General features: G+C 36.8%; 2 protein-coding genes across 2 annotated transcripts in view; one reads left to right on the forward strand and one right to left on the reverse strand.

Moving 5' to 3' along the window:
* Window positions 1-23,950, forward strand: part of LOC108047687 (tyrosine-protein phosphatase 99A) — a 123,858-nt gene that overhangs the window by 92,379 nt on the left and 7,529 nt on the right. The window contains 5 exon segments of the mRNA XM_044459190.1: window positions 15,446-15,649; window positions 17,262-17,542; window positions 18,971-19,087; window positions 21,312-21,413; window positions 21,415-21,452. Coding sequence (XP_044315125.1) covers window positions 15,446-15,649; window positions 17,262-17,542; window positions 18,971-19,087; window positions 21,312-21,413; window positions 21,415-21,452 — 742 coding nt within the window.
* LOC108042333 overlaps window positions 1-23,950 on the reverse strand; it is a 79,805-nt gene that overhangs the window by 44,376 nt on the left and 11,479 nt on the right. The gene's annotated exons all lie outside the window — the stretch shown is intronic.

Consider the following 23,950-nt stretch of genomic DNA (forward strand, 5'->3'; position numbering starts at 1 on the left):
TTACCAGGCAAATTATGTCAATAATTTAGCATATTGAGCAGACGCAAAAAACAAAAAAAATACTACCGGATGGTGGGTAAAAAGAAAGAAACCCTCTGAAAAATACAAAAATTATAAACTGCGCAAATTCGCTGACAGTTAAATGACACAATTCCGGCTCAAATTCTTTTTTTATGTCTTTTTGGGGCTGGGTCGCACATTTTCTGCAGCGAATTCACAGCCCCCCCATTTTCGCATCCGTATTTCGTATCCGTATTCGTAGCACGTGCACTGCGACTCCGGCTCTATTGATTTTTCGCACAGCCCACGGGCACCCATTTTCCCGTTTTCCCCATTTCCCAGTTCCCGGTTCTGGGACTCTACGTTCTAGCTGCATATGCGCATGTTCACTTCAAGCATTTTCATCTATTTTCGCAATCCCAGTGCACTGACCTTAGCCCATGACTGTCAACATTTTCGGACACACTGGGGGAAATAATAGCATCCAATAAGTAAATACATCTAAAAGATTAATACGAGCGATTCACAAGACAAATATACTTAATTTTCTAATTTGAAAGATCTCTTAATGATTGCTTGTAATTAAAAAAGGCAAATAGAGAATTTCATACAAGTTAGCGAAACATCTTTTAATTCGTATCATAAACCTTTTAAAATCATTAAATAATATGCTATTAGAGCAATTGAAATCAGTGAAAAAATCTAATACTGTTTTACCAGATATTTTAATAATAAAAAAATGTTTTTTACATACAATAAATTTATAAAAAGATATAATTTCAAAATATTAAGAAATATTAATAAAATATTAATATTAAGAAAAGAAATACTTTATTCTTAAATGTATTACACATTTAACATATTTTACATTTAATTTAACAAACCTAGTTTAACGACAAAATAATATGGTACTATTCATTAGAATATTTTTAGGTCTCTAGAAAAAAATGATTGAGAAGATCTCTATTTCATAGTCAACTTTTTCCATGTGCATAATCCCGAATCCCCAGCTACTTTTCACTCTCTTGACTGCATTTAGGTACACATTTGTTTGGCTTACAAATTAACGCCATTCGAAGTGTTGGCTGGATAAACAAACAAGTGATTTTATTTCATAGCGCTCACAATGTGGGCCATTCATAAGAGGCGATTGGGGGCTCCGTTGGGTAAACAAACTGCTGGTACTACATGCCTCACCAGCTGTATCTGAATCCCAAACAGAAACAGATACCCAAGTGGGGCGACTCCTCCGACGTGGATGTGGGTTATCAAAGAATCTCACGCTCATTACGAGGTGGGAGGAGTCCGGAGGTTGCATTTGTTTGGATTGAGGTAGTGTGATTGCGGCACGCGAGTGCTTCCAGGAAAATGCATATAATTCCTCGGGGTGCGGTAAAATTGCTTAAAATGTTGGGCTAATAATAGTTTACAAGCAGAATCGGTTTACATTTTTCCATTTTTATTATTATTTTGAAATTGCAGGTTATAATTCTCTTGCTCAAAGATAATTTCTTGAAAAATAATAGCATATATTCATGCTTGAAAGAGAAAAATATTCAACAAGATAAAATATTTATACCTATTTTATAACAATAAGCTCTGTCACTATTTTTAACCGTACAAAATAAATCCTCTTTTCTCTTTGTTAAAATGTGGGATTCTTATAGAAAAATTCACTTTTAACCCACTCATTTTCATGAGGAATCGGCTTAAGTCTATTCACTCAGTCAAGTAGCAGCTAAAACCGCAATAAGCCATACTTCCGTTATCTGATAGATACACTTATCCCACACGGTTCTTCCGGTTACCTATGAAATTACTGCCCATTCCAGACATTTTCACTTTTCTTCAAAAACTGAGACAGGCAAATTTACTATTATTTGAATATTAACGGGCACTGAATAATGGATCTCATTCGGGGCGCCATGTTGGGACGAATATTTCCGGACTTTGAACACACAAATACTACACAACCCACTGAGAAATACGAAGAAGAGGCGACTTCCCACTGGTTTTGGCCTGCAGTTGTCAGGCAATTTGCCCTCCGCCAATTGATTTTCCATTTGGCCCGTTGTATTTTTAGTGATTTTCAATTATCTGTCAGTTGTTGTCATAGACGGGTCAGCGGCCAATGCTAATCAGTGGTAGAATCCGTGCATCCGAGTTGTCCACTTTGGAGTGTCTGACCCGTTTAGCGTTATTAAGCACTTACTGGCCACAAATGGCCGACAATTGTCGCTTGATTGGCCAATTTCCATGGTCGGATCAGCGACTTTGGACGCGACTTCGACCCGTTTAACCATTTCATTTTATAGTTTCCCCCTTTTCTTGGTGGCCCCTTTTACTCGGCGCGGATTCAATAATCTTTTGTGATTCTATTTTTATAAAACCCCCTTACTTGTGGCACTCCAACGCCAGTTCATCTGCGTCTGGATTGCACAGGGAAAAACAGGAATATCAAATGTGATTACACTTGCTCATGTCAGAAAGAAAATGGGATTAGTCAGTCAATTTAAAAATTATGTGTTAATAAATTAAAAGTGAGTCTGGTCATATTCTGATGATTCCATAATTGACAACATATATAGTTATTTAGGTAAATGGAAAGAATATATTACCTCAATTAATGTTATTCATTTAAATATATCATTATAAATAAGTAACGTTTAGATAAATATAGAGTTAAAAAATAATTTTGGTATAGGCTTTCCTTTAAAATTTGATCTAGAAATATGATATTTTATATGTTTATTATTTAAAAAATATGCTGTCGACTTTGAGCTACGAATTTTTTTTAGGAATTTTTCCCAGTGTATTGCTAAAGCTTCGGCTCGTTGGCTTACTTTTTGCATGCGGCAATTTGATGAGCTGCTAATTATCAGCTGGGCCGACTGCGGTTGTGGTTGCGGTTAGCTGGCCAAACACGAGCATCAAGCAACAACACTTTACTATAGCTCATATAGAATGCCTCACCCGACTTTGAGACCCCGAGAATATGGCGTGCTGAGGCTAATTCTGAATGAATCAGCACGAGCTCCCTGTAATTTGCACTTTGTTCGACTCTGAGTGCAGTGCAATTGTAGAACAAAGAGGAACGGAAAAGTGATGGAATGTTTCACTTATCCGGTGTCGTTGAGGTTCCGTGCATGGAAAAACTCAGCTGGAAATTGTAGTGCTTAGGCAGCTTATGGATTGAGATCGATTAGCTGGGGATATGTTTTGGGCATGGAGTTAGTTAGTAAGAAATGTAGCCCTTTTTCCAACTACTTTTGCATAATGTCCGGCTATGAATCGAACAGTTTTGATAGTCTTTAGCTTTAAACATTTTTAAGAAATATGTTTTGGGCAAAAAGCCTTTTTTAGTACCCCTCCTAGATGTTATCTGAAATGTTAAAATATTTATACGTATTTTTCCATTTATAAATGAAATGTAAATCAAGTCTCTTTAAAAATAATTTTCTCATGCAGAATTTGTTAATCAATAGATACAATTTTCTTCTCTGCATTTCTCTGGAATACTTTAGGTTATTCTATACTTATCGTTGATTTTCCTTTGCAGAGCATTCGATGATCGCCTCTGGCGTAATCTATACGCCCAATCATTAATTTTACGCGATTTTTTGTTGGCTCCTCTGTCCGCCCCTCCCACCTTAACCCCCGGCTAACCCATCGGCTCATCTTAACCCACAGATGGCGCACACATGTCGTCAGAAAGTCGTTTGTGGGCATTGCCAATTTGTTGGCAAGCTCTTCATATCGCATATATATGGGCATACGCTTATTTATATACGCCCTGTGAGTGTGAGCACACTTATGGCGGAGAGTGTATTTTTAATGCGGCTGCATCTTCGTCGGCGGATGAACCCCATTGAACTCTTTTCGTTTCGAGGGATACGAAAAAACAATAAAGCGCAGAAAAGTGTGAAGAAAATGCGAAAAAAGCGGCAAAGAACACAGAAAGAGAGAAAGAGAACTGAAACAATGGCAGAGGGGTATTGAAAAAATGCAATAAATTATCATAAATAAAAGTAAAACAAAAAAAGGCCAGCTTTTGCTTGATGGGGTTCAGATTTTTTTTTTGGGTTGGCCCGCTTTGAAAAATGTGTTACACAAGACAACAACAATAACAGCAATAGCGACTTTTACAACATGGGCTGGGCACAAAAAAGTGAATCATCGCAGATAAACACAACTTAGATGCCTCAGCTTAGTTGGTTTTCAGTCTTGAATTTATTTGAGTCCATTAAGTTTGAATAATTAAACAAAATCAAAACATTATAAAACACCAAAACAAAACTGATTATAAAATTGTTTACCTCAAGGTTTTGAAATTCTAATGAAATATTCCACTGAACTACTTGAACTTTGTATTTTTAAATACATACTTAAGGAAAATACAAAAAAATCTTAGATAAGGCCAGCAAATCAAACCAATAGTTCTTATAAATCAATATCTGAGTTGGTAAATCCTTTCAAATAATTTGATTGTAGTTTTATTCAAATTGAAATTTGTTTGTGTATGTTTAGTGCCAAAATGGAAATAATTTAAACCGAATCTATTAAGAACTAACATAATATAAATAAAAACAAGCACAAACTTTAAAACAACGCACAAAATGTTGTAAGCAAACAGATAAACACTACAAAAAAATCAAGTCCTACTGAACAGTGGGACAAAAACGCACAAAGAGTGAAAAAATAAAATTAAATCGCACGAAAACGAGAAAACATAAGCCGAAATCGTCAAATTTCATCGAATCAAAATGCCACGTCCCCAGCACCACGCCCTTCTAAGAGCATTGCTGAAGTTGCTCCTCTTCGCCAGCATTGCGGAGCACTGTGCCACCGCCCTGCCCACCAACTCCTCCAAATCGCCATCCTCGCCGTCGCCCTTCACCGCTGCACCACCACTGACCACCACTGCATCATCGGTGGTCATCATTGCCAGCTCTTCCGATCGCAACCTGGCCGATCTAGTCAATCCGGAGGCCGAAACAACCGGATCCGGTTGGGAAACACTTGAGACTGACTTCAATCCGGGCACCACCGTAGAAACCACCACCCAAAAGCCAGTGAAAGAACCACTGAGCACGGCAGCCACCTCCATTGAGCAGCAGGATCAGCCGCCGGATGTGCCCTCCACCACGTTGGCCTTCGCAAATGCGTTTCCGGTTCCGGTGGCCGGTGAAATGGGAAACGGAAATGTCCACATTCTCAGCGGCAGTTATAACGATGCCACGCCCCCCTATGCAACAGTCGATGATAATTATGGTAAATAGTTCCTCAATTTCTTTGATTTGGCGAGTACAAATTCTAAGTCAAGTTTTTGATTTTTTAATTATACATTTTTGACATCTATATTAGACATTTTTTTATATTTTTGTTGCATACCAAGGTCGCATTCCTCTTTTTATATTGATCAGCTGATGAAGAGATATTATGCAAAAATGTATGCATAAACCAAATATTTTCTTTATCTTTCAAGAACTATGATATAGCCGAAACACAAAACGAGGTGAATCATTATAGAGTACGTGCTTCATATAACTTTCATAAGCATCAATCAAGTGACAGTAAATCAGTAATAATTATCCAAAAACCAGACAAAATAAACTTGATGGATCGAACCCTAACTCAACTTATTAAAATAACCCACAGACCTCTCCCTTTTCCCATCGCTTTAATAGTTGAAGCAACGAAGAAGTTTCCCTAGGCCTGCCCCCAAAAAACTTCCGTTATCAACGACAAAACGAAAACAAAAAGTTCGATGGGCTTTCGACAAGAATTGGCAATTATAGTTGCTCAACTAGGTTCATTGACACCGCACTTTTCCGAACTTTCTCAACCCCCAAAACCTTAACCCCTGACCGACCCCTTTAACCCGCTTAGCCCCTTCGGCGAAGAAGAACTTGTAGTTACTCAGTTATTATCTGCTGAAGAAACAACAATAAAATACACAGATAAATCCAACACAACAACAGCAATTGCATACTTCAAGGCAATTAAGAGTGTTTTCATTTCCGGTTTAGCACGCAGCCCCTTTTTTGTGGGCGGAGGCGGAATTGGGGGCGGGGCAACGTCAACAACTGCCTGCCTTCGAGTAATATGGCAAAATTCTCACGCAAAACTTTCAGCTTTGGCCAAATGAATTATTTAACATTGTTTTTTGCTGGGGCAAGTTTTTGCACAGAGAAAAAAAGCTCTATTGCTATAATAATACGTTTATGATGAAAATAAAAATTGTATTTGGCTATGATTTTAATTCAATAAAAAATATGTGAAGTATTATATAATTGATAAATATCAGCAAGAGTAAATAGTTCTATGAATTAAATGAAATTTTTTAAAAGCTTAAATGCAAAGAGTTTTCAAGAAATTTGGAGTATTTTTATTTAATTATGACCTTCTTTTAAAATGTCTATTTCATAATGTGTACATTTCTAATATTTTTCTTTCTAAAGCAACTTTTTATTGTAGCTATTTTTATACACATTTTTTTCTGGCCTAGCTCATGAAATATGAGCGGGCATTGACAAGCAGCCGTCTGCCTGCTCGTTAAAACTTGGCCGGCGGGTGGTGCCAAACAGCAACAATTCATTGGAAGTGAGCCATGTTTCACAAACCCATACCAGAGTTTTTCTGGCTTTCCTCGATTTCAACACAACGGGACACGCGATGCGCACAGGACACAACACAATTAACAACTTAACTTTTATGGCCCACAATTATTTGGTATTTTATTGTTAAGCTGCAGCCAACTATTTTTATGGGCATGTCATTAAATTGGAGCTGCCAGGTCTTAAATAGGTCTTAAGAAATTCGGACGAGATGAATTTGCATGCCACCTCCGATTTTTCCGAGCAATTTGCGTGCTTTTAAGCTGGAAAAGGCTGACAGCTGGCAAATTGCAGGACTATGTTTTTAAGACTTGCTAAAGGCAACCTGATTTGCTGGCCACACGCTAAACTTGTATTAAGTTGCATTTTAGGGCAGGTGCTGCAGACACGCCCCTCAAATAAATATGAAAATATGGGGCATTGGGAGTGGTCGTAATAGGGGCAAAGGGGTTACTGGCTCAAGGTTCATTTTTTGATTTATTGAACCTTCAACGGTAACTCATTGCACGCAGGGAAAAATCAAATATTAAATTACAATTAAGGGGTCTTAAAATGTTAATAGTTAACTGAGCAACTAGGAAACTTAAACGAATAATAAATTACATTATTACGTTTACCCAAAACAACATAAATTAAATCACTCCACTTAAATTTGATTTAAAATGCGAATGGGTAAACAAGTCCCACAATTTTGAACTATGAAAAAATAAGCTAACAGCCAATTAGCTTGTCCAGTCGAATAGATCAGCTAAAAGTGTGTTGCGCCGGTTGAGCGAAAATTAAATAAATTTTATATAAATTGCCGGACAGCTCATCATTTGAATGCTTCGCTGCTCGTCAGTAATTACAGTTTCAGTCAAACGAATTCATTAGTTTTTTCTCAGAAAATATTTGCCAGCAAATATAGTATACGACATTTGTGCATTCGTTATAGCAAATGATAAACGGGAATGGCTGGAAAATTTAAATAATTGAACTTTTCATCGCCTCAATTAACAAAGCAATCAAATGAAAAGAAATGTGAAGTTATTTAATATTTGCTGCAATTACTGCCTAAGTTTAGTTTATGTAAACTCATCTTGTGTGAAACACTTTAATTAATAGACCTGCTGAATCAAATTTTTCACAAATCATTGTTTTGGACCACCTCCTGCGAGATTTCCACCGAGTCATTAGTTTAATTAATTGTTTGGCCCAACTTTTGTGCAGCCAAGTGCCACGACCAGGCTCCTGCTGTTTCCCATATTTCGTCGGGTGTCGAGTTAATTTTTTGTAAATTCATTTTCACTTCCGAGGCGCAGCTGAGAGCTGTCACAATTTTTGGAGTAACACTTTCGGGCTCGTGGCCGTGATGAAAAGTGCAGTTCATCAAGTGCTGCCGCCACCCACGAACCATAAATTCATGTGGAAAGGGGCGATTCACAAGTGCCGAGCACCCTTGAACGTTTTCGAGAGGCATGAAATTCAAATTGGTTAAGGGAAAGGGGTAAGAGTACCTCAATCCGATTTAAGAGAGTGTGCGAATAGTATCTGTCAGATACTTCCAGCTCGCAGGCTGAATATTTTGACAAACAACTGTTGACAAACAATTTTAAAAGCCGAAAACTGCCGACAAAAATTCTAAATTAATGACCAAGTGCAAATGAAATAATGGGACATAAATTGCAGTTGACACAAAAGCTAGAACTCACTTTTTTGTATTAATTGAAAGGCAAAAGTAATTATTATTTTTAAAATGTAAAAATATTTAATAATACAAAGAAAAATGTACTTATGTTTAGATGTATGAAACATTTAGGAAAATGTCAGAAACATGTTTTGGTTTCCTATCATTTTATCGAGTTTTGGCATTTGACTTTTTCTTAATCAAATGATTAGTTAATATAAATAGTGTTTTATGTGGTTTTACTTGGCTAAAACCACAACACAAACAATGTGAACTTAAATATTCCACTCGCAGCTTGAACTTTTGGCAAAGTGCTTGCCACATAAACTGACCCCTGTCCATGATCTCTGGCTATATGGTATAGCCGCACTCAAAGTCCAAAGTCGGACATGTCGCAGGCCCAAGGAAGTTCCTAATACAAATTGGCACAACTTTCGGCTTGTCAACGGCAAACAGGCAGCAACTTTGCTGCGTACTCTTGTATTTTGACAAATGATTTGCCTCTGCTGCAAAAACCAAAAAAAACAAAAAGTCTTGACGAAAATAACTAAGTAAAACCGAGCGCAGCAGAGAAAACTTTGATTTTGAACTTTATCCAGTGAAAACTTTCTCTCTATCGACCCATAGAAATTTCACAGGACACTGAGTTATGAACATGACTTGTCAAAAAATACATTAAAAGTGCAAAGTAGTGGAGCAGCCAGCTTGGGTGGATAAAAACAATCATTTAGTAGCCAGCAAATTTGGCCCAACGGAAAACATAAATCATTGAACTTTTTGCCTGCTGCTTCTATGCTTTTCTCAAAAAACAGCCATCAATCATTTAGGTGGCTTTGCTGCTGTCTTGGTTTTAATTTGCAACATGGCTCAAACACACGCTCTCGAGGACTTTCAGGACTTTTGTTGCACAACCAAAAGGCGTGAATCGTGCTCAAGGCGTCTTTTGCACGTCTCAAAAATGATAAGCCAGCTGACTAGACCTCCCAAGTACTTTGCTTTTGCTGCGAAGAGTTGGGAAAATAATGGTGAGAGTTGGCTCACTTTGAGTTGCGTTTTTCACGGCCTGTCACAAGGACTTTCCCTCTGTGATGTTCACTCCCTTATGTGAAGGAAAAACAGCCAGATATGCATACAAATATGCTGCCTACTTATCGGCTGTAATGTGCTGCCGCTAATTTATGAACTTCCGTAAGGACTTCAGATAACAAAAAACAAGGGAAAACAAATCGTAAAAAAATGTTATTCTTGTTCCTCAAGAAACTTGTATACTCTTGCATTTATATTGTAAAAATTTAGAATGCAAAATGCCTTCGAAAGTTTCTAAATTTAAATCCTTTTATTTACGTTCAAATAAAAATATTTGAACGTAAATACAAGGTTTTCTAAAAATACAACTTTTAGTTATTTTTCAGCCTACTTCACAAAAGAATTATACCCTCTTCCAGTGAACGCAAACATTTTGATATATTGCCTCCGTCACTGCTACAAACAAAGCTTAAAAAACGAAATCAAAATCAAGAACATAGATAAGCCCTTTTTTTCTACAAAATTCTCTGCTTTTTATCGCCCGACCACGTGCCAACCCGCATTTAGACACGCCCACTCCAACAAGGACGGTGGGCGGCGGGAGGGGGATAGAAAAATGTTGCCTCGGCGACAACTTCCGCCTAACTGCACTTCAACATGTCAATTTTTCTTGTCCCCGACAAACAGATGGATGATACAAGAAAAAATCAACCCCTCGGCCAAAAAGCCTACGAAAAATGCCATTCGAGAGGAAAACTCACAGCTCAACTTGCATGTGTGAGTGTGAGTTGGAATTTGTCCTCTTTTTGCCGCACTCCAAGTCACTTGTCATGGAGGCCTTTTGTCTGCCAAAAGCCCCAGCCCCCAGTTGAGCGGCGCTTTAAATCATAAACACCTTGTTAGTGCAACAACTCGACACTTTGAACGTGACATTGATGCCTGTTTTTGTGCCGGTGCCGGTGTGCCCGAGTATCCAAACCGAAGCCCAAAACAGTTTCCGTGTCTCAAGCATCGAAAAACAAGCGAACTCTGGCCGGAAGGTTGGGTTTTTGATGTGGATATGGATGTGGACGTGGCTGTGGCTGTGGATGTGGATGTGGATGTGGTGAGCCCGAGGTGACGGTGCTTCCATGTGCAACTTCCTGCCGATAACCTTTTGCACACACACATGCCACAAAAGCCGTCGCCGTTGTTGGCCTTATCGCTCCGCTCTTGGCCATGAAGAGCAGGCAAATGCAGCCGTCAGGAGCCATGGCTCTACGGACCAGACACTCGCCCTTAATTAGCCAGCATTTTCCGGAGAGGCGGGTAAAGTTCGCCTTAAAGCTGCGAAAGGCAGGGAAATTCAACGTGAAAATAAAAATCCCTAACAAAATATCTACATATCCATAAAAATGTTTGCATACATTTTAAAACATTTTTAGAATTAAAAAAATTTAAAATTAAATTTTAAAAGGTTTTAACGGGTATAATTCTATGTTTTTTTTTCCTTATAAAAATTATAAATAGAAGTTTTGTTTTATATAATCGTATAGAAAACAAGTATTTTTCAGGAATCTACTCAAAAAAAGAAACATTCTTAAAACTATACAATATCAATTTAAAATATAAAATGTAAATAGTATTTATTATATTCTCGACTAAAACAGAATATTTTCCACTGACCACTGTATTTTTCACTGTGACAGTAACATTTTCCAATATTAACCCTTTAGGGCAACACAAGAGTTTTATGGCTTTGACCCAAACTAGACACATGTCAAAGGATTTCAAAACGATGCAAATTAGTGAACATTAGAGTACCGAATAAAAATCACAAACAAAAGGATCATCGGTAGATTTTAAACTGACAGGACGAGTGGCAGGAGCACTTTGAAACAAATATATTTTGTCGTTCGTCCATTTGTCAGAGCCAGTATGCTTTTGCGATTTGTGTGTGTGCTGCCCCATTTGAAGTGTGTCAGTTGTGTTTTGGCCCTTTGTTTGTGCATTTGACAGTGCTTTGAGTTCCAAAAAGGGACCGCAGGCATAATGGCAAAATTCCTATCCAAAGACTTGCCATTACACAAATTACAGCAATTTAATCAAAATGTCCATTCGAATAACGCATATTATAAGTCATTTTCATTGGGTTCAATGGACTTGTCAAATTAATTTATCGGCAAGCGAAATTGTTGCAGTCTTATTTATAATTAATTATTCATTTTAACTTTTGTAGGATTAATTCTTTTTATGTACCTTTTTTAAGCAAAATATATAATATTTGATAAGAAAATAAAAAGGTTGAACTTTAATTATCCGTCTTAGTCTAACAAATACAAAAACTAGAAACATAAATTGTGTAACAATTATATCATCCATAAATAATCATAATAATTTTAATCACTTTGTTTTTAAAGTCGTGTTTGATCCTGTCTCTCTGCAATCAAAGTGCAAAAAGGGTCGTTCACACACAAACCCCCGCAAACACACACTCTTACGTATGTGCATTCAAAATGGCCGCCACATTACTTCCGCTAAGTGCCGGAGCCTTTTGGACCATTCACTGTTTGCTCTTGGCCATCAAAGCTTTGGGGGACAAAACTTTTCAGCTTTTATTTTTTTCGCAGCTTGTTGTCGCTGCTGTTTTTTCTGCTTTTTTTTTATTTTTGGCCTTTATTTCGCATAATTTTTGCGCCTTTGTGCGAATTCTCGGGGCGGTAGAGCCTTTGACGCCTTTTGAAAGGCAGTCACCTGGGATTTCTACCTCCTTTTTTGGCGTGTGTGTATTCTCTAATTGTTTGTTTGTTTGCTCGCTCGCTCTTTCTTATTTACTCTCCGTCCGTCGGCTTTTGTTTAGTTTTTACGTCTGGCCAAATCCGTAAAGCAGCTCGTAAAGTTAAGCAACAACAATAAAGCACGAAGAGCAACAACTAAATAAGGCATATGGCCAACAACAATGGCAGCCCACTCTTAACTTGTTTTTATATATCTTCATGTTCGGGCTTAGTTTTTTTGCTCCTTGCTCTTCAAGTCGTTTGTTGTTGTTATATATACATTTTTTTTCGAGGCTCAGACAACTTAATGCTATTTGCTCCTCACACACACACACACAAACAGAAACACACCTTGAACACCACCCCCGAAACCCCCCTAAGTGTCCTCGAGCTGATGCCTGCTTTTGTTTGGAGTTTTTAACAACTTAAGCACGTCGTCGGTATTGGTTTTTCCAGCCGCCACACTCTTTTTCCCCGATTTTCCTCCGACTACTCCATTTTCCTAGTTATATTTTTTCTACTTCCTGCCTTTGCCTTTGTGAAAATAATCACGCGCGCTTTGAGTGTGCACCCCCTAGTTTTCCCAGGCTTTACGGATTTTCCTTTGCTTTTTCACACTTGGTTACTTCCGGCGCGATGGCTGAGCAAATAGTGAGGAAAGCGCAGCTATTGTTTTCTTTTAATTTGCCCAGACATGTCGAACGTGGAGGCGGTTTTTTCCTTGAGAAATCTGATTTCTTCTGCAGATGGGTTTATTATTCGAATAGATCTTTATTTTTAAGAAAATCTTAATTATTTTGAAAATTATTTCTTATGAATGTTTTTTTAAACGGACTAGCCTTTATTTAAATAATTTATTTCCAACAATTTTTTTTTTTTGTATTTTTATAAATTTTTACGTTTATTTTGAGTATTTGCCATTTTAAAAATATTTATATTTAATAATTGTGACCACCTATGGAATACATTTCTTTATTAATTAATTCCTGTTACTTTTTACAAATTATTTTTTTTTTTGTGAGCTTTACCCTTTTATAAAAATGTTGTTTCCGTGAATAGATTTTCTTTTCTTCATTAATTACTTTACGAACTCAAACTTCCCGCCCATAATGTTTTTCAATCATTCAGTGGTTGATTGATTCGCGTTATCAAAACGGTTACTGCTGGCTGCTTTCCCAATTATTTATGTTATATTTGGCAAACAAAAACCAATCAGGAGCACTTAGTGCCCACACAGTAACCTGTCGAGGTGAGCTTCGAGCTGTCTTCTGCGAGTGGCAAACCTATTAACTTTTTCTTTTCCCTTTTCCCCTTTCTCCATTTTCCTTTCCCTGCGAGGACATTTATCGCTTTTGCCCGCGTGTTTGTGTGTATGTGAAGCACTTTGTTGCTTAATTGATTTTAATACAAGTACCCCGCTCCTTTTTCACCATCAGGTCCTCAAGTGAGTCGTTCGCTTTCATAGTTCGAGTTCGAGTCTATAAATTGGCTTTTTCCTTTCCCTTTTTGCAGATGCAGCAGCTGCCTGTCCATTTCCCATTTCCATTTCCGTTTGCAATTGCAGAGGGCACGGGCCAAGGATGAAGTACAAGAAGAAATTGGAGTAGAACGGGCAGAGAAATGGGAGTGAAATAAGTAAATGGGCAGAGGCAAAGGCAAAGAAACTAGAAATGCCATTTATTGAATTGTATAAATTTCTATACACTGACAGCGACTGTTTATTCTGCACAGCCAACTGTTCATGTGTGGGATTCTCTTTTTCTTACTTGTTTACACATAGAACAAGTCCAAGAAACTCTATCTTTAGTTGTATAAAGACCTTAAAATAAAAATTTGCTTGGGTAATACAAATAATGGTTCAAAACAAAGTTTTTAAGGAATTATAATAATACGATTATTTCGTCTATTTAATTTTAAAATAAAATCAAAAAATTTTAAGAGATTTCAAATCTGAAAAGATTTGTTTATCACCTCCATAGAAATGGAAACTAAAATAATTATTTTTTAAAAAACACCGGCTCAAATAAATATATAAAGTCCTAGTAACCTATTTATTCCTCAATTTTAGACCCGCATTTTTCTCTCAATGTGCAAAGGGACTGAGTGTGTGTTTTGTTAAGCTTTATCGCATTTGCATGGCAAAAGTCTCGGGCGGAGTAGGGTCAAGTGCCCGTTCCCGCCCTCGGGTCACTCATTTGTTCTTTTGATTGCAGAGCGTTTTTGCTCGATGGTCGAGCTTTTGTTGTATTAGTAAAATAAATTACCATTTAGTGCTTTTTGCCACTTGCACACACACAAAGGCAAGCACATATAGACCTCAGAATACACACACGCACACACACACAAGAACCCTTTGGCTGTCACACATGGTCGAGTGTTGTCCTTTGGCTTGCAAATGAAATTATTGCCAGGGCTTTTGCATCCGCTGGTTTGCTGGATTATAAGCCACCATCTGCAGCTATATGGGTGTGTATCTGTGTGTGCGCCCCATCTGTGTATGTGTTTTCCTACTGGCAAGTGCAGGCCATAATAAATTGCTAGCAATCGCATTTCCGTTTCTTTATGCGCTTCGATTACGTTGCGCTTTACTTGCGCCAATTCTTTTCTTCGTTTTCCCCCCTCGTAATTGAATATATAATTTTTTGTTCCCTCTCGAACACATACACACACATGATTCGCCTGCCATTTGAATATAAATTGTTTTATCTGCTTCTGCAAAATATTCATTTCAATTTATTTTACTTTTCTTCATTCGTTGCGATTGCTTCGTCTTCCTCTGCCCCTTTTACGGTTTTATTTTCCTCTGTTCTTTTTTTTATTAAATAAATTATTTATGCATTGTCATTTGGCGTCATCCGACTTGCCATTTTCTATGTGCACACGCCGCTAAGTATGCAAACATTTTTTATTTACAAATTCGGGATTACTTTGAGAAAGTTGTGGTGGGGTTGGGAAAATTTGTATACATTAAACAGCTGCGACGACTTTGATAACCCAGAGTTGGAAATCAACTTTTGTATCCGTAAATTACACAAATCAAGGGTATATGGTAAACATTTCCACAAGGGCACTTGTGAATATGAAATACATTTAATTTGTAAGGGGGATACTTAATATTTAAACCATTCTAAATATATATTTATTTGATTGCATGGGTGATTACCACATCCTTAAACATCTTATTAAGAAGGTCAAAAAAATAAAATCATCAAAGTGGGTATCATACATTCTATACCGTCTATTAAATGAATTTCAACCATCTTGTTTGTTCAACTTCGTGGTTCTAAGCTGAAGAGTATACAACATGGCCTAAGAACATGAGCAAATTTATCTTTTGACTTTTGTACTCATCCCCGTGTTTTATTTACTTTTCTTTGCAGTTCCAAGCAAACCCCAGAATCTCACCATCCTGGATGTTTTGGCCAATAGCATTACGATGTCCTGGCATCCGCCAAAGAATCAGAACGGAGCCATCGCCGGTTACCATGTGTTCCACATCCACGACAACCAAACTGGCGTGGAAATCGTGAAGAACTCTCGGAATTCGGTAGAAACACTCATCCATTTTGAGTTGCAGAATCTACGTAAGTTCTATAATAAATATTATACTGTATGTCTCGAGAGCCTAAAAAGTGTAAATTGAAAAAGATGTTTTTTCCCCTTTTTTGTTCTTTTAATACAATATTTCCATTATTGGCCAATTGACCATGGTTAATACCAATATAAAGTTTCTTAAATGGATTACTTTTAGTGCACAAACTAGATGTATAGATATTTTTATTAAATAAATTTGTATCCTTAAAATAATATATATATAAAGCGAATACAAATGGTCTAACTCTATAACTTTTAATGTATTCACACTTTCGGTCAATAAATTTGTACAACTTTGAAAGCGCAGACCAATCAAAGGATTTCCAAGTTTTAACCGTCGATTCGAGCCCTGTCAACTTTAGAGCTCAACTTCAAACTGTCAACAGTCGAACGCCCACTTTGTAAAAAGCCACCACACTTTTCCGCTTCTTCCGCCAATGTTAAGCCCCTTGAACCTGCCCGAGGCCTATTATTACCTTTAAATGAGCGCTAGTCAAATTGTTTGCCAGCTGCTTTGTAATTAAATAGTTTCAAGTGCTCAGTGCCACTCGCTTGCCACTTTCTGTTTGCCAACAACTTTTGACGCTTATAATTGTACACCCCAAAGTCGGCTAATTTACCTGATTAAGGAGGATGGTGTCTTTTAGGCTAGAAAACACCATTCGCATAAGATACACCGCATCAGAAGCTACTTAGAGGAATCCCTTTGAGAGCTCAAAGTGTTTTTTGTAGGTTCTAAGGCGCCCTCGAGCCATGCAATTAACTTGCTACAAAGTTATGCACGGCATTCCACATTCTCATGCACCCACATTGTTTAATTAAATTACACTACTCAGGTGCACAGTTCCGCCAGCAGAATGCATCTGCATCTCCGCCTAACTTCTGCGCGAAAATTTCAAAAGGAGCTGCTTTTTGCGCCATGCTGGCTTTTCCCCGTGCCGCCATGACAACGTTTAATTATTTGCAAATTTTATCCAAGTAGATGTCAGCAGTTTCTCTTGTTAATTAAATCCAATTTAAGCTGACAGCTCCACTCAAGGTACTGGTTTTTTCCCTCCCCTCTGCATGAAAAATCAATCCCTTGTTATTGTTGCCGCTGTCCCATGCATTTTCGCTGAGTAAAATTTAATTATAAAGCCGGACAGAAACCGCGGGGCTGTTTTCTGTTCTCTGCATCCAGTGACATGCGGTGACGCTGGTCATAAAGAGCAAGAAAAGGATGCCCGATCCCAAATATAAAGTGGCTAAAAGCTTGGCAGGTGCTCTATATATTTTCGAATATACACGTAAATGCAACTGACACTCGTGTTGGGTCTTTACGACCAATAAAAGCCCCAACTGTCGGATCAAAACGTACTCAAAGGACAATTAAGCTTATTAAAGGCTCACATAAAATAATCAATATGAATGAGCAACCGCACTTAATACGGAAGTTTCGTATATAACTGATGAAATTTACTCAAATTACTTTCTGCTATCAAAATTTGATATATTTACCTTATTTAATCAATTAAGACTAAATAAAGAATTGGTGTACTTCATTCGTTTTTTCCTACCCTTTATTAATATATTATCTACGAAATATTATACATTTTTTTATAGGACCCTACACCGATTACCGTGTGATAGTAAAGGCATTTACCACCAAAAATGAGGGCGAACCATCCGATCAAATCGCCCAGAGAACTGATGTTGGAGGTCCCAGCGCTCCGGCGATTGTAAACCTCACCTGCCACTCCCAAGAATCGATCACTATTCGCTGGCGAAGACCCTACGAGTTCTATAACACCATTGATTTTTACATAATCAAGACGAGGTTAGCTGGACAGGATACACATCGGGATATAAGGATCAATGCATCAGCCAAGGAGCTGGAAACTGCGGTAAGTTTTTATTTTCCCAAGACTCAAGAAGTATTTTAAATATTTAGCTTAGCTTAAATAATAAAATAGCTTTGCGTTATGAAAGGCCTCAGTTAGGAGAAAATTTGAAATTTGTGTATAAGATCGCAAAACAAATACTAAATGGATTGATCCCTGTGGAGTCTGGCAGTAATATTTCATACGCAGGTTAAAAAAAAAAACAAAACAATTTTCCGCGCTGTTAGCAAGCATTTTATTGGCCTGCCATGTTGGCAACATTGTCGTCTTGTGATATGTCAATCAATTCGGCTTATCGCGGCCATTTGGCTCGGACTGGCCCCATAAAAAACGAAAAGTTCTATGATAAACTGCCTAATACAGACAGATATGCAATAAGGCAACAAAAAGTTAAGAGCAGACAAATAAAAAGCCGGCAGTAATAATTGCATTTTTATGCAGCAAACAACAAACGGAATACAGAAAAGCCCACCTGCCCTGGCGCCCGTAAATATTTCATAGAAATTTCTATACCAAAAAATTCGCACACATGGGCAGCATTCTTTTCCGCTGCATCGCAACCACACCACACACATGAAAACCCGCCCACACCTGCGAAAATAAATTAAATTTATGTTGTTTTTCCTGTCCGCCTTTGTGCCGCGTCTTTCCTTTTTATTTAGCGACCGAAATAGTCGCAAAAAAAATTACCAAAAGTAAATAAATAAAAACAAAGTTTGTCGTGGGGAATGTGGCGAGGCAAACAAATTTCACAACAATAAAATGTTATCATACACATAGCTGACTTTTTCCATATCTAAAACTAGTTGGGTTCTTGTTTCGTCCTGTTTATTTTTTTTTATTAGTTGTCTCTTCCCCCGAAGCCCCCTATCTTTTTCGGGGTACTCTGTCGCCTTGCTCTTGTTTTGGCCAGTTGAAAATATTTTTGTAATTGAAATATTTTGCAGCAGCAAACAAGCTTTTTGTTGAACAACTAAACAACAGAAATGGCCATAATTTTACTTTTGTTTTTTCATTGTTAGTTTGGGAATGCCAAATTTTTTTGTTTTTTTCATATGAATGCGACAGAATTTTAATAAAGTTAAATGGAAACTAAATTAGAATATTTCTCGGATCTCGAAACCAAAATTTGGCTGTGATAAACTAAAGCTAAACAATGGAAAATGAAAAAGATTACTTTGGTACATTTAATGCCTTGTTATATTTAAAGCCAAAGAACTTTGTTTGAGTATATGTATTATTGAAATTGTTTTAGGTTAATTATTGCTTAGAAATTATAAAATTTTAAGCTTGTTAAAATAAAAAAGGTGTATATTTAGTTTGAACTTATTTAAAGTTTCCACTATTTTGTTTTAGAAATATTATATTATTTTTAGTTCTGGTATGTATTCAATAAACTAATGCTTATTATATTATTGTATTACCTTGCAGATGATTTTACAAAATCTGACAACCAACTCGTACTATGAGGTCAAAGTGGCAGCGGCAACGTTCAGTGTCATAAATCCAAAGAGAATTGTGCTGGGCAAATTTTCGGAGTCAAGGATTGTAAGTAGCGCATAAAGATATCAAATGCAACCCACATACAGACCAACACCTGCCACATGGCGGAACAACTTGGCATTTTGTTTCGGGGCGGGCCAAAATGTCGGGCGGTTATATAAGGCAGGGGCGTGGCACGCCATAAAGTTGGCAGCCTCGGCGTTGTCAGTTTCCATATCAGATTACATGTCCAAAAAGGTAGCAGGCTCTTCTTTTTTGCGGGGGACCCACAAAAAAAATATTTTGTGGGGAAAATTCTATCCTGTCTTGGCGAAAGTATTCTGAGTACTAGCGAAATGTCTTTACTTTTTTATGCGCTTTTAGCTTTTGTATCTATGCATTATTGAGTCCTTAGCCAGTGGACCCCGGGGCGTATGCGTAATGAGAGGCTTATGCGCATTTAACGGGCCCCAATCAACAATGAATGGTTCTGCCCACTCAATTGTGTCCTTAGACAGGGAAAATTATAAGTACTGTGTTTTGTGTTCGTAGAGTTTCCACTTAAATTTTCTGGTCATAACAAATTTAGTGATAATAATTAGGGTTTTTTTTATGCTTTTTTAGAAAGGCCTTGGTAAATTCGATTTTACTTGAGTACAATAGTTTGAAATATAAAACACTTTTTTCTGTGATTTTTAACCAAAATAAGGTTTTTGGGTTTTGAATTACACACCAAAATTTATTCCTTTCTTAAAAAAAAAATGGACATTTATATTGGCTCATAATAAATTTAGTACTTTTCAGCATATTTAAGAATGTATCGGTTCAAAACATAAGAAAGCTAGGGTTTTGTTATTGTGCACCTAAGTTTATTGACATTTAGGACCCGCACAGCAACTCCTTCAACCTGTCATAACAACATCCTTAATGACATTCCACACAAACGCACACACACACACACCGTAAACTTTGTTGCATGCATAAAATATAATCCAAAGTTGTGGCAGAAATATAGCAATTTAGTTGACCTCAAGTTTCGTGGGTGGAGGGGGAGGATGGGGTCAAAGGAGGGGGGAGACCGCAGCGACACGCCCTCATAAGTATGCAGCAATATTTTTTGTGGCTCTTGTTCGCCCTTTCTCTCTCGCTCGCTCATTCATAATTCATTGGCATTGTTGTTGTTGGAATGCCTGAATTTCAAGTGGCCTGCACCTTTTGGCCGCATTTACATGGCCCGCTGCCATTTTCCGCTCTGCGCTCACAATCGTCCCCAACTCCCGGAAAATGGCGCTCATTTAAATCCTTTCTTTTTTCGGGTGGCAGCAGAAATCGTATGCAAAAAGCGGAAATAAACAAGCGCAAATAAAGAGTGCGCAAAAAACAAACAAAGGGAGGAAAAATCAACAAAAATAAAGCTCGAATATAATGATAACAGAGTTACACACATTTGAAACGTGCATTTCAAACACGTACAGAGGAAAAAATTATAGCAAGAAATTTCACTATATTTTTATACCCTTGCAGAGGGTATTATAATTTTGGTCAAAAGTGTGCAACGCAGTGATATATAAAAAAATTATATTTTTGGTGGGTGAAAAACATCCCTTTTTTTTTTTCCTTTTTTAAATTAAAAAAAAAAAAAAAAATTAAAAAAAAGGAGGGGAAAAAAAAAATAATAAAAAGAAAAAAAAATAAAAAAAAAAAAAAAAAAAAAAAAAAAAAAAATTAAAGATTTTTTTAAAAAAAAAAAAAAAAAAAAAAAAAAAAAAAAAAAAAAATTTTTTTTAAAATTAATTTTTTAAAAATTAAAAAAAAAAAATTATAAAATATAAAAAAAAAAAAAAAAAAAATAATATAAAAAAGCAAGTAAATTTCACTATATTTTTAATGGGCGTTTTGGTTAAAACTATTTTTGTTTATTTTTAAACACATTACAATTTTTTTGTCAATTTAAGAATACACCCTTAACAGCCGATCTGTTTAAAAGTAGAAAGAAGTCGGTATCTTAAAAACTGGCTTAGGTATGACCAATAGAAATCGGAATCATGATAACCTAGAAACGGAGGTCAACAAGGAATTGAAGATCTAAGGAGTAGGGGACAACAACATTTCATACACAAGGTCCTCATAACCACCTACTAAATTAACAAACCATTAACAAACAATTATTTAAATAAACTGACTTTGTGTGAATGGCTCAAGAATTTTTGAGAATTTTGCTATAGAATATTAATTATTATCCATACAATATTTAAACTGTTTTAACAAAATGTTATTTTTCACAAAACAGATTCAACTACAACCGAATTGCGAGAAACTCCAACCGCTGCTGCGTCAATCGCATAATGACTACAACCTCGCCGTTTTGGTTGGCATTATCTTCAGCTGTTTCGGGCATCATCCTGATCATCATGGCCTTCTTCCTGTGGAGGTAAGTGGCGCTCCATGCCATATTTAAGCACTAAATTCGAAAATAAAAATATAGCAAGAAGCAAGTGCTGATGTAGACGTAGAAGCAGCTGCTTTTCCGTAGACAGTCGCGTGCAGTTCCATAAATAAAACTGTGAAAAGTGTTGAGTGCAAAGCGCTGTCTTCCCACTCCCGTCGATAGAATTTAAAAATAAACTCAAGAAAGCATTTTAAGTCGGCCCGTTGCAGCTATAGAAATTGCCTATTTTTAAATTACAATTTATAGTAGTAAAAACATGTAGAATCTTGGAATTAATCTAGAAGAATTTAAATAGCTTGTCATCATTAATTTTAACTTCCACATTTATCCCTTTGTATAAAAGCCAATTCTGTATTGCACTTTTAATTTTAAAAGAAGGAAATACTTAACCAATTAGTGGACTTTATGCTATCTGCATCTCCACGCCAATATTAATTATACAAATAGAAGTACAGAAAAAATGTTTAATCCTTTCGGAATGTCCCTCTAACCAATATATAATTAAGAAAATAACTCGACCATTTCAATCTGCTTTTCTTTCTGAAAACAGCGGAAACCAGCTACCACAAACTTGAAAGGGGAGGTGGGCTATCCTCATATTCCCTGGAAATGTTAATTAAAATTCAAATTGAAAAAAAACAAGAGTCCAAGCGAAGCCAAAGACAAAGACAAGCAAAACAATTTTAAGTTACTTAAAATCTTTATTAAATGTAAAAGTGGTTAACCCATTGCCCAGACCACGGGAATCTTACTCCGTATCCGGATTCGCATTTGCCGGAGGCAACGGCAAACATTTGAGACGACAAAATGTGTTGGGGAAAATGAAAAGCGTTTTTATACCCAACTTCAAGGGAAAGAATTTTGCATATTTTCTGTCGAAGCGATTTTTTATGCTGCCGCGAATATGCCAAATGAAAGTTACCCAAACCACTTTTTACCCCTTCTCGGGTTCCCTAACAAATTAATGCCATTTTATTTATTTTTTACAAATACCCTGCGAGCAAAGCAGAACGCATAACAGCGTGAGGAGATGGAAAAGAAGAAGGTTGGAGTGTTGCCATCCCATTTTTCAAGTTACCCAAGTTTTAGAGCGGAAAAAATTATATTTTATTAAGCAAACAAAGGCGAATTTCTACAATTTCCTTTTCAATGCAAACAAATATAGAGTGAGGAAGGGGTGGGTTGGAAAAGTCAGAACAAAAGTCAGGCGGAAAAAAAACCAGAAGGGAAACAAGAAAAAAGGGTTTGCGTTTTATGTGAGGGCGAGAAAAATTCTTTCGCAGAACTCAATTCGCGGCTCTTGGCGAAATCATTTACATTTACTTTTACATTTGCAGAGCACTAATCAACGTTTAGTGGCCGCCACTGGAGGCTTGAATGGCAAAAAGTCAAGGGGTGTGGAAATTATTTTAATAACTGCTGCGGCTTGTGGCAGGTTAACTAAGTCCTAACCACACACTAGAGAACTGGCAACTTGTGCGCCAAGTAGAAATACTTTTACAATTTCTTATGGCAACAATTTGCTGCCAACAGCGATAACCATCTTTCTAACTTGCCTGACCAACATTTTTTAGAGTAGGAAAAATAGTTTAGAGAAATACTATTCACTTCATAAAATAAATGAGGTTTGGTGAATAAAATATTTTGGTTAGTTACCCTATATTTTTCATTTGTATTTTTCATATTTAATTTTTAAATATTTAATTACAAAATGAAAAATAAAGTTAAAACATAATTTTCGTTTGTTCAATAAATGCAATTAAAACAATTTTAACTTCATATTTCAAACTACATAGAACTTATCGTAAACAGCAAGCGAATATTTTCATTACCAGCTTAGAATTTTTAATGAAGAGTATCTCAGTTTCAGTTTCTTATGAACTGAGTTCAATATTATTTTCCATTTGCATTCCGACACCGAAATAAGAAAATGGAGAACACTTTTCCCTCTATCTGGGTCTCAACGTATGTCGACTTGTGTGTTACTTTTTCATATCTGATGCAGTTGTGAAAATTGTTTTTGTGTCGACGGCTTTATTTTGCCAGCAAATGTGTGCGCGTGTCTGGTTTTTTCTTTTTGTATAGAACTTTTCCCTATGCCAAAAATAGAATAGCAGAGTCAGACAAGAAATTGTTTTTGGGTAACGTATTGGTAACTTTTGCCAAAAAGTTCCATTTCATAACAACGATGGAAATAGACAAAATGTGTGAGGGGTTAAGGGAGTGTGCAGTTTGGTCCAGCTTTTCCCCATATTCCTGCCCTTTCTCCGACTTTATCAACTGTATTGATGAACTAAATACCAACGTTATCAACTTTCCAAGGGTAAATTTCTTTCAATGTAACTTTTGTTGCGGAAGTTGTCTGGCGCAATTGAACGATTAACAAATATCGATTCCCTATATGGCAGCAAGTACTGAACATTGCGTTTTTTAATTGATTAATTGATGAGCTAGCTGGGCAGCAACAATAGTAAACAACA

The sequence above is a fragment of the Drosophila rhopaloa genome, unplaced genomic scaffold, assembly GCF_018152115.1.
Source record: "Drosophila rhopaloa isolate 14029-0021.01 unplaced genomic scaffold, ASM1815211v1 contig_178, whole genome shotgun sequence".
Lineage (NCBI taxonomy): Eukaryota > Metazoa > Arthropoda > Insecta > Diptera > Drosophilidae > Drosophila > Drosophila rhopaloa.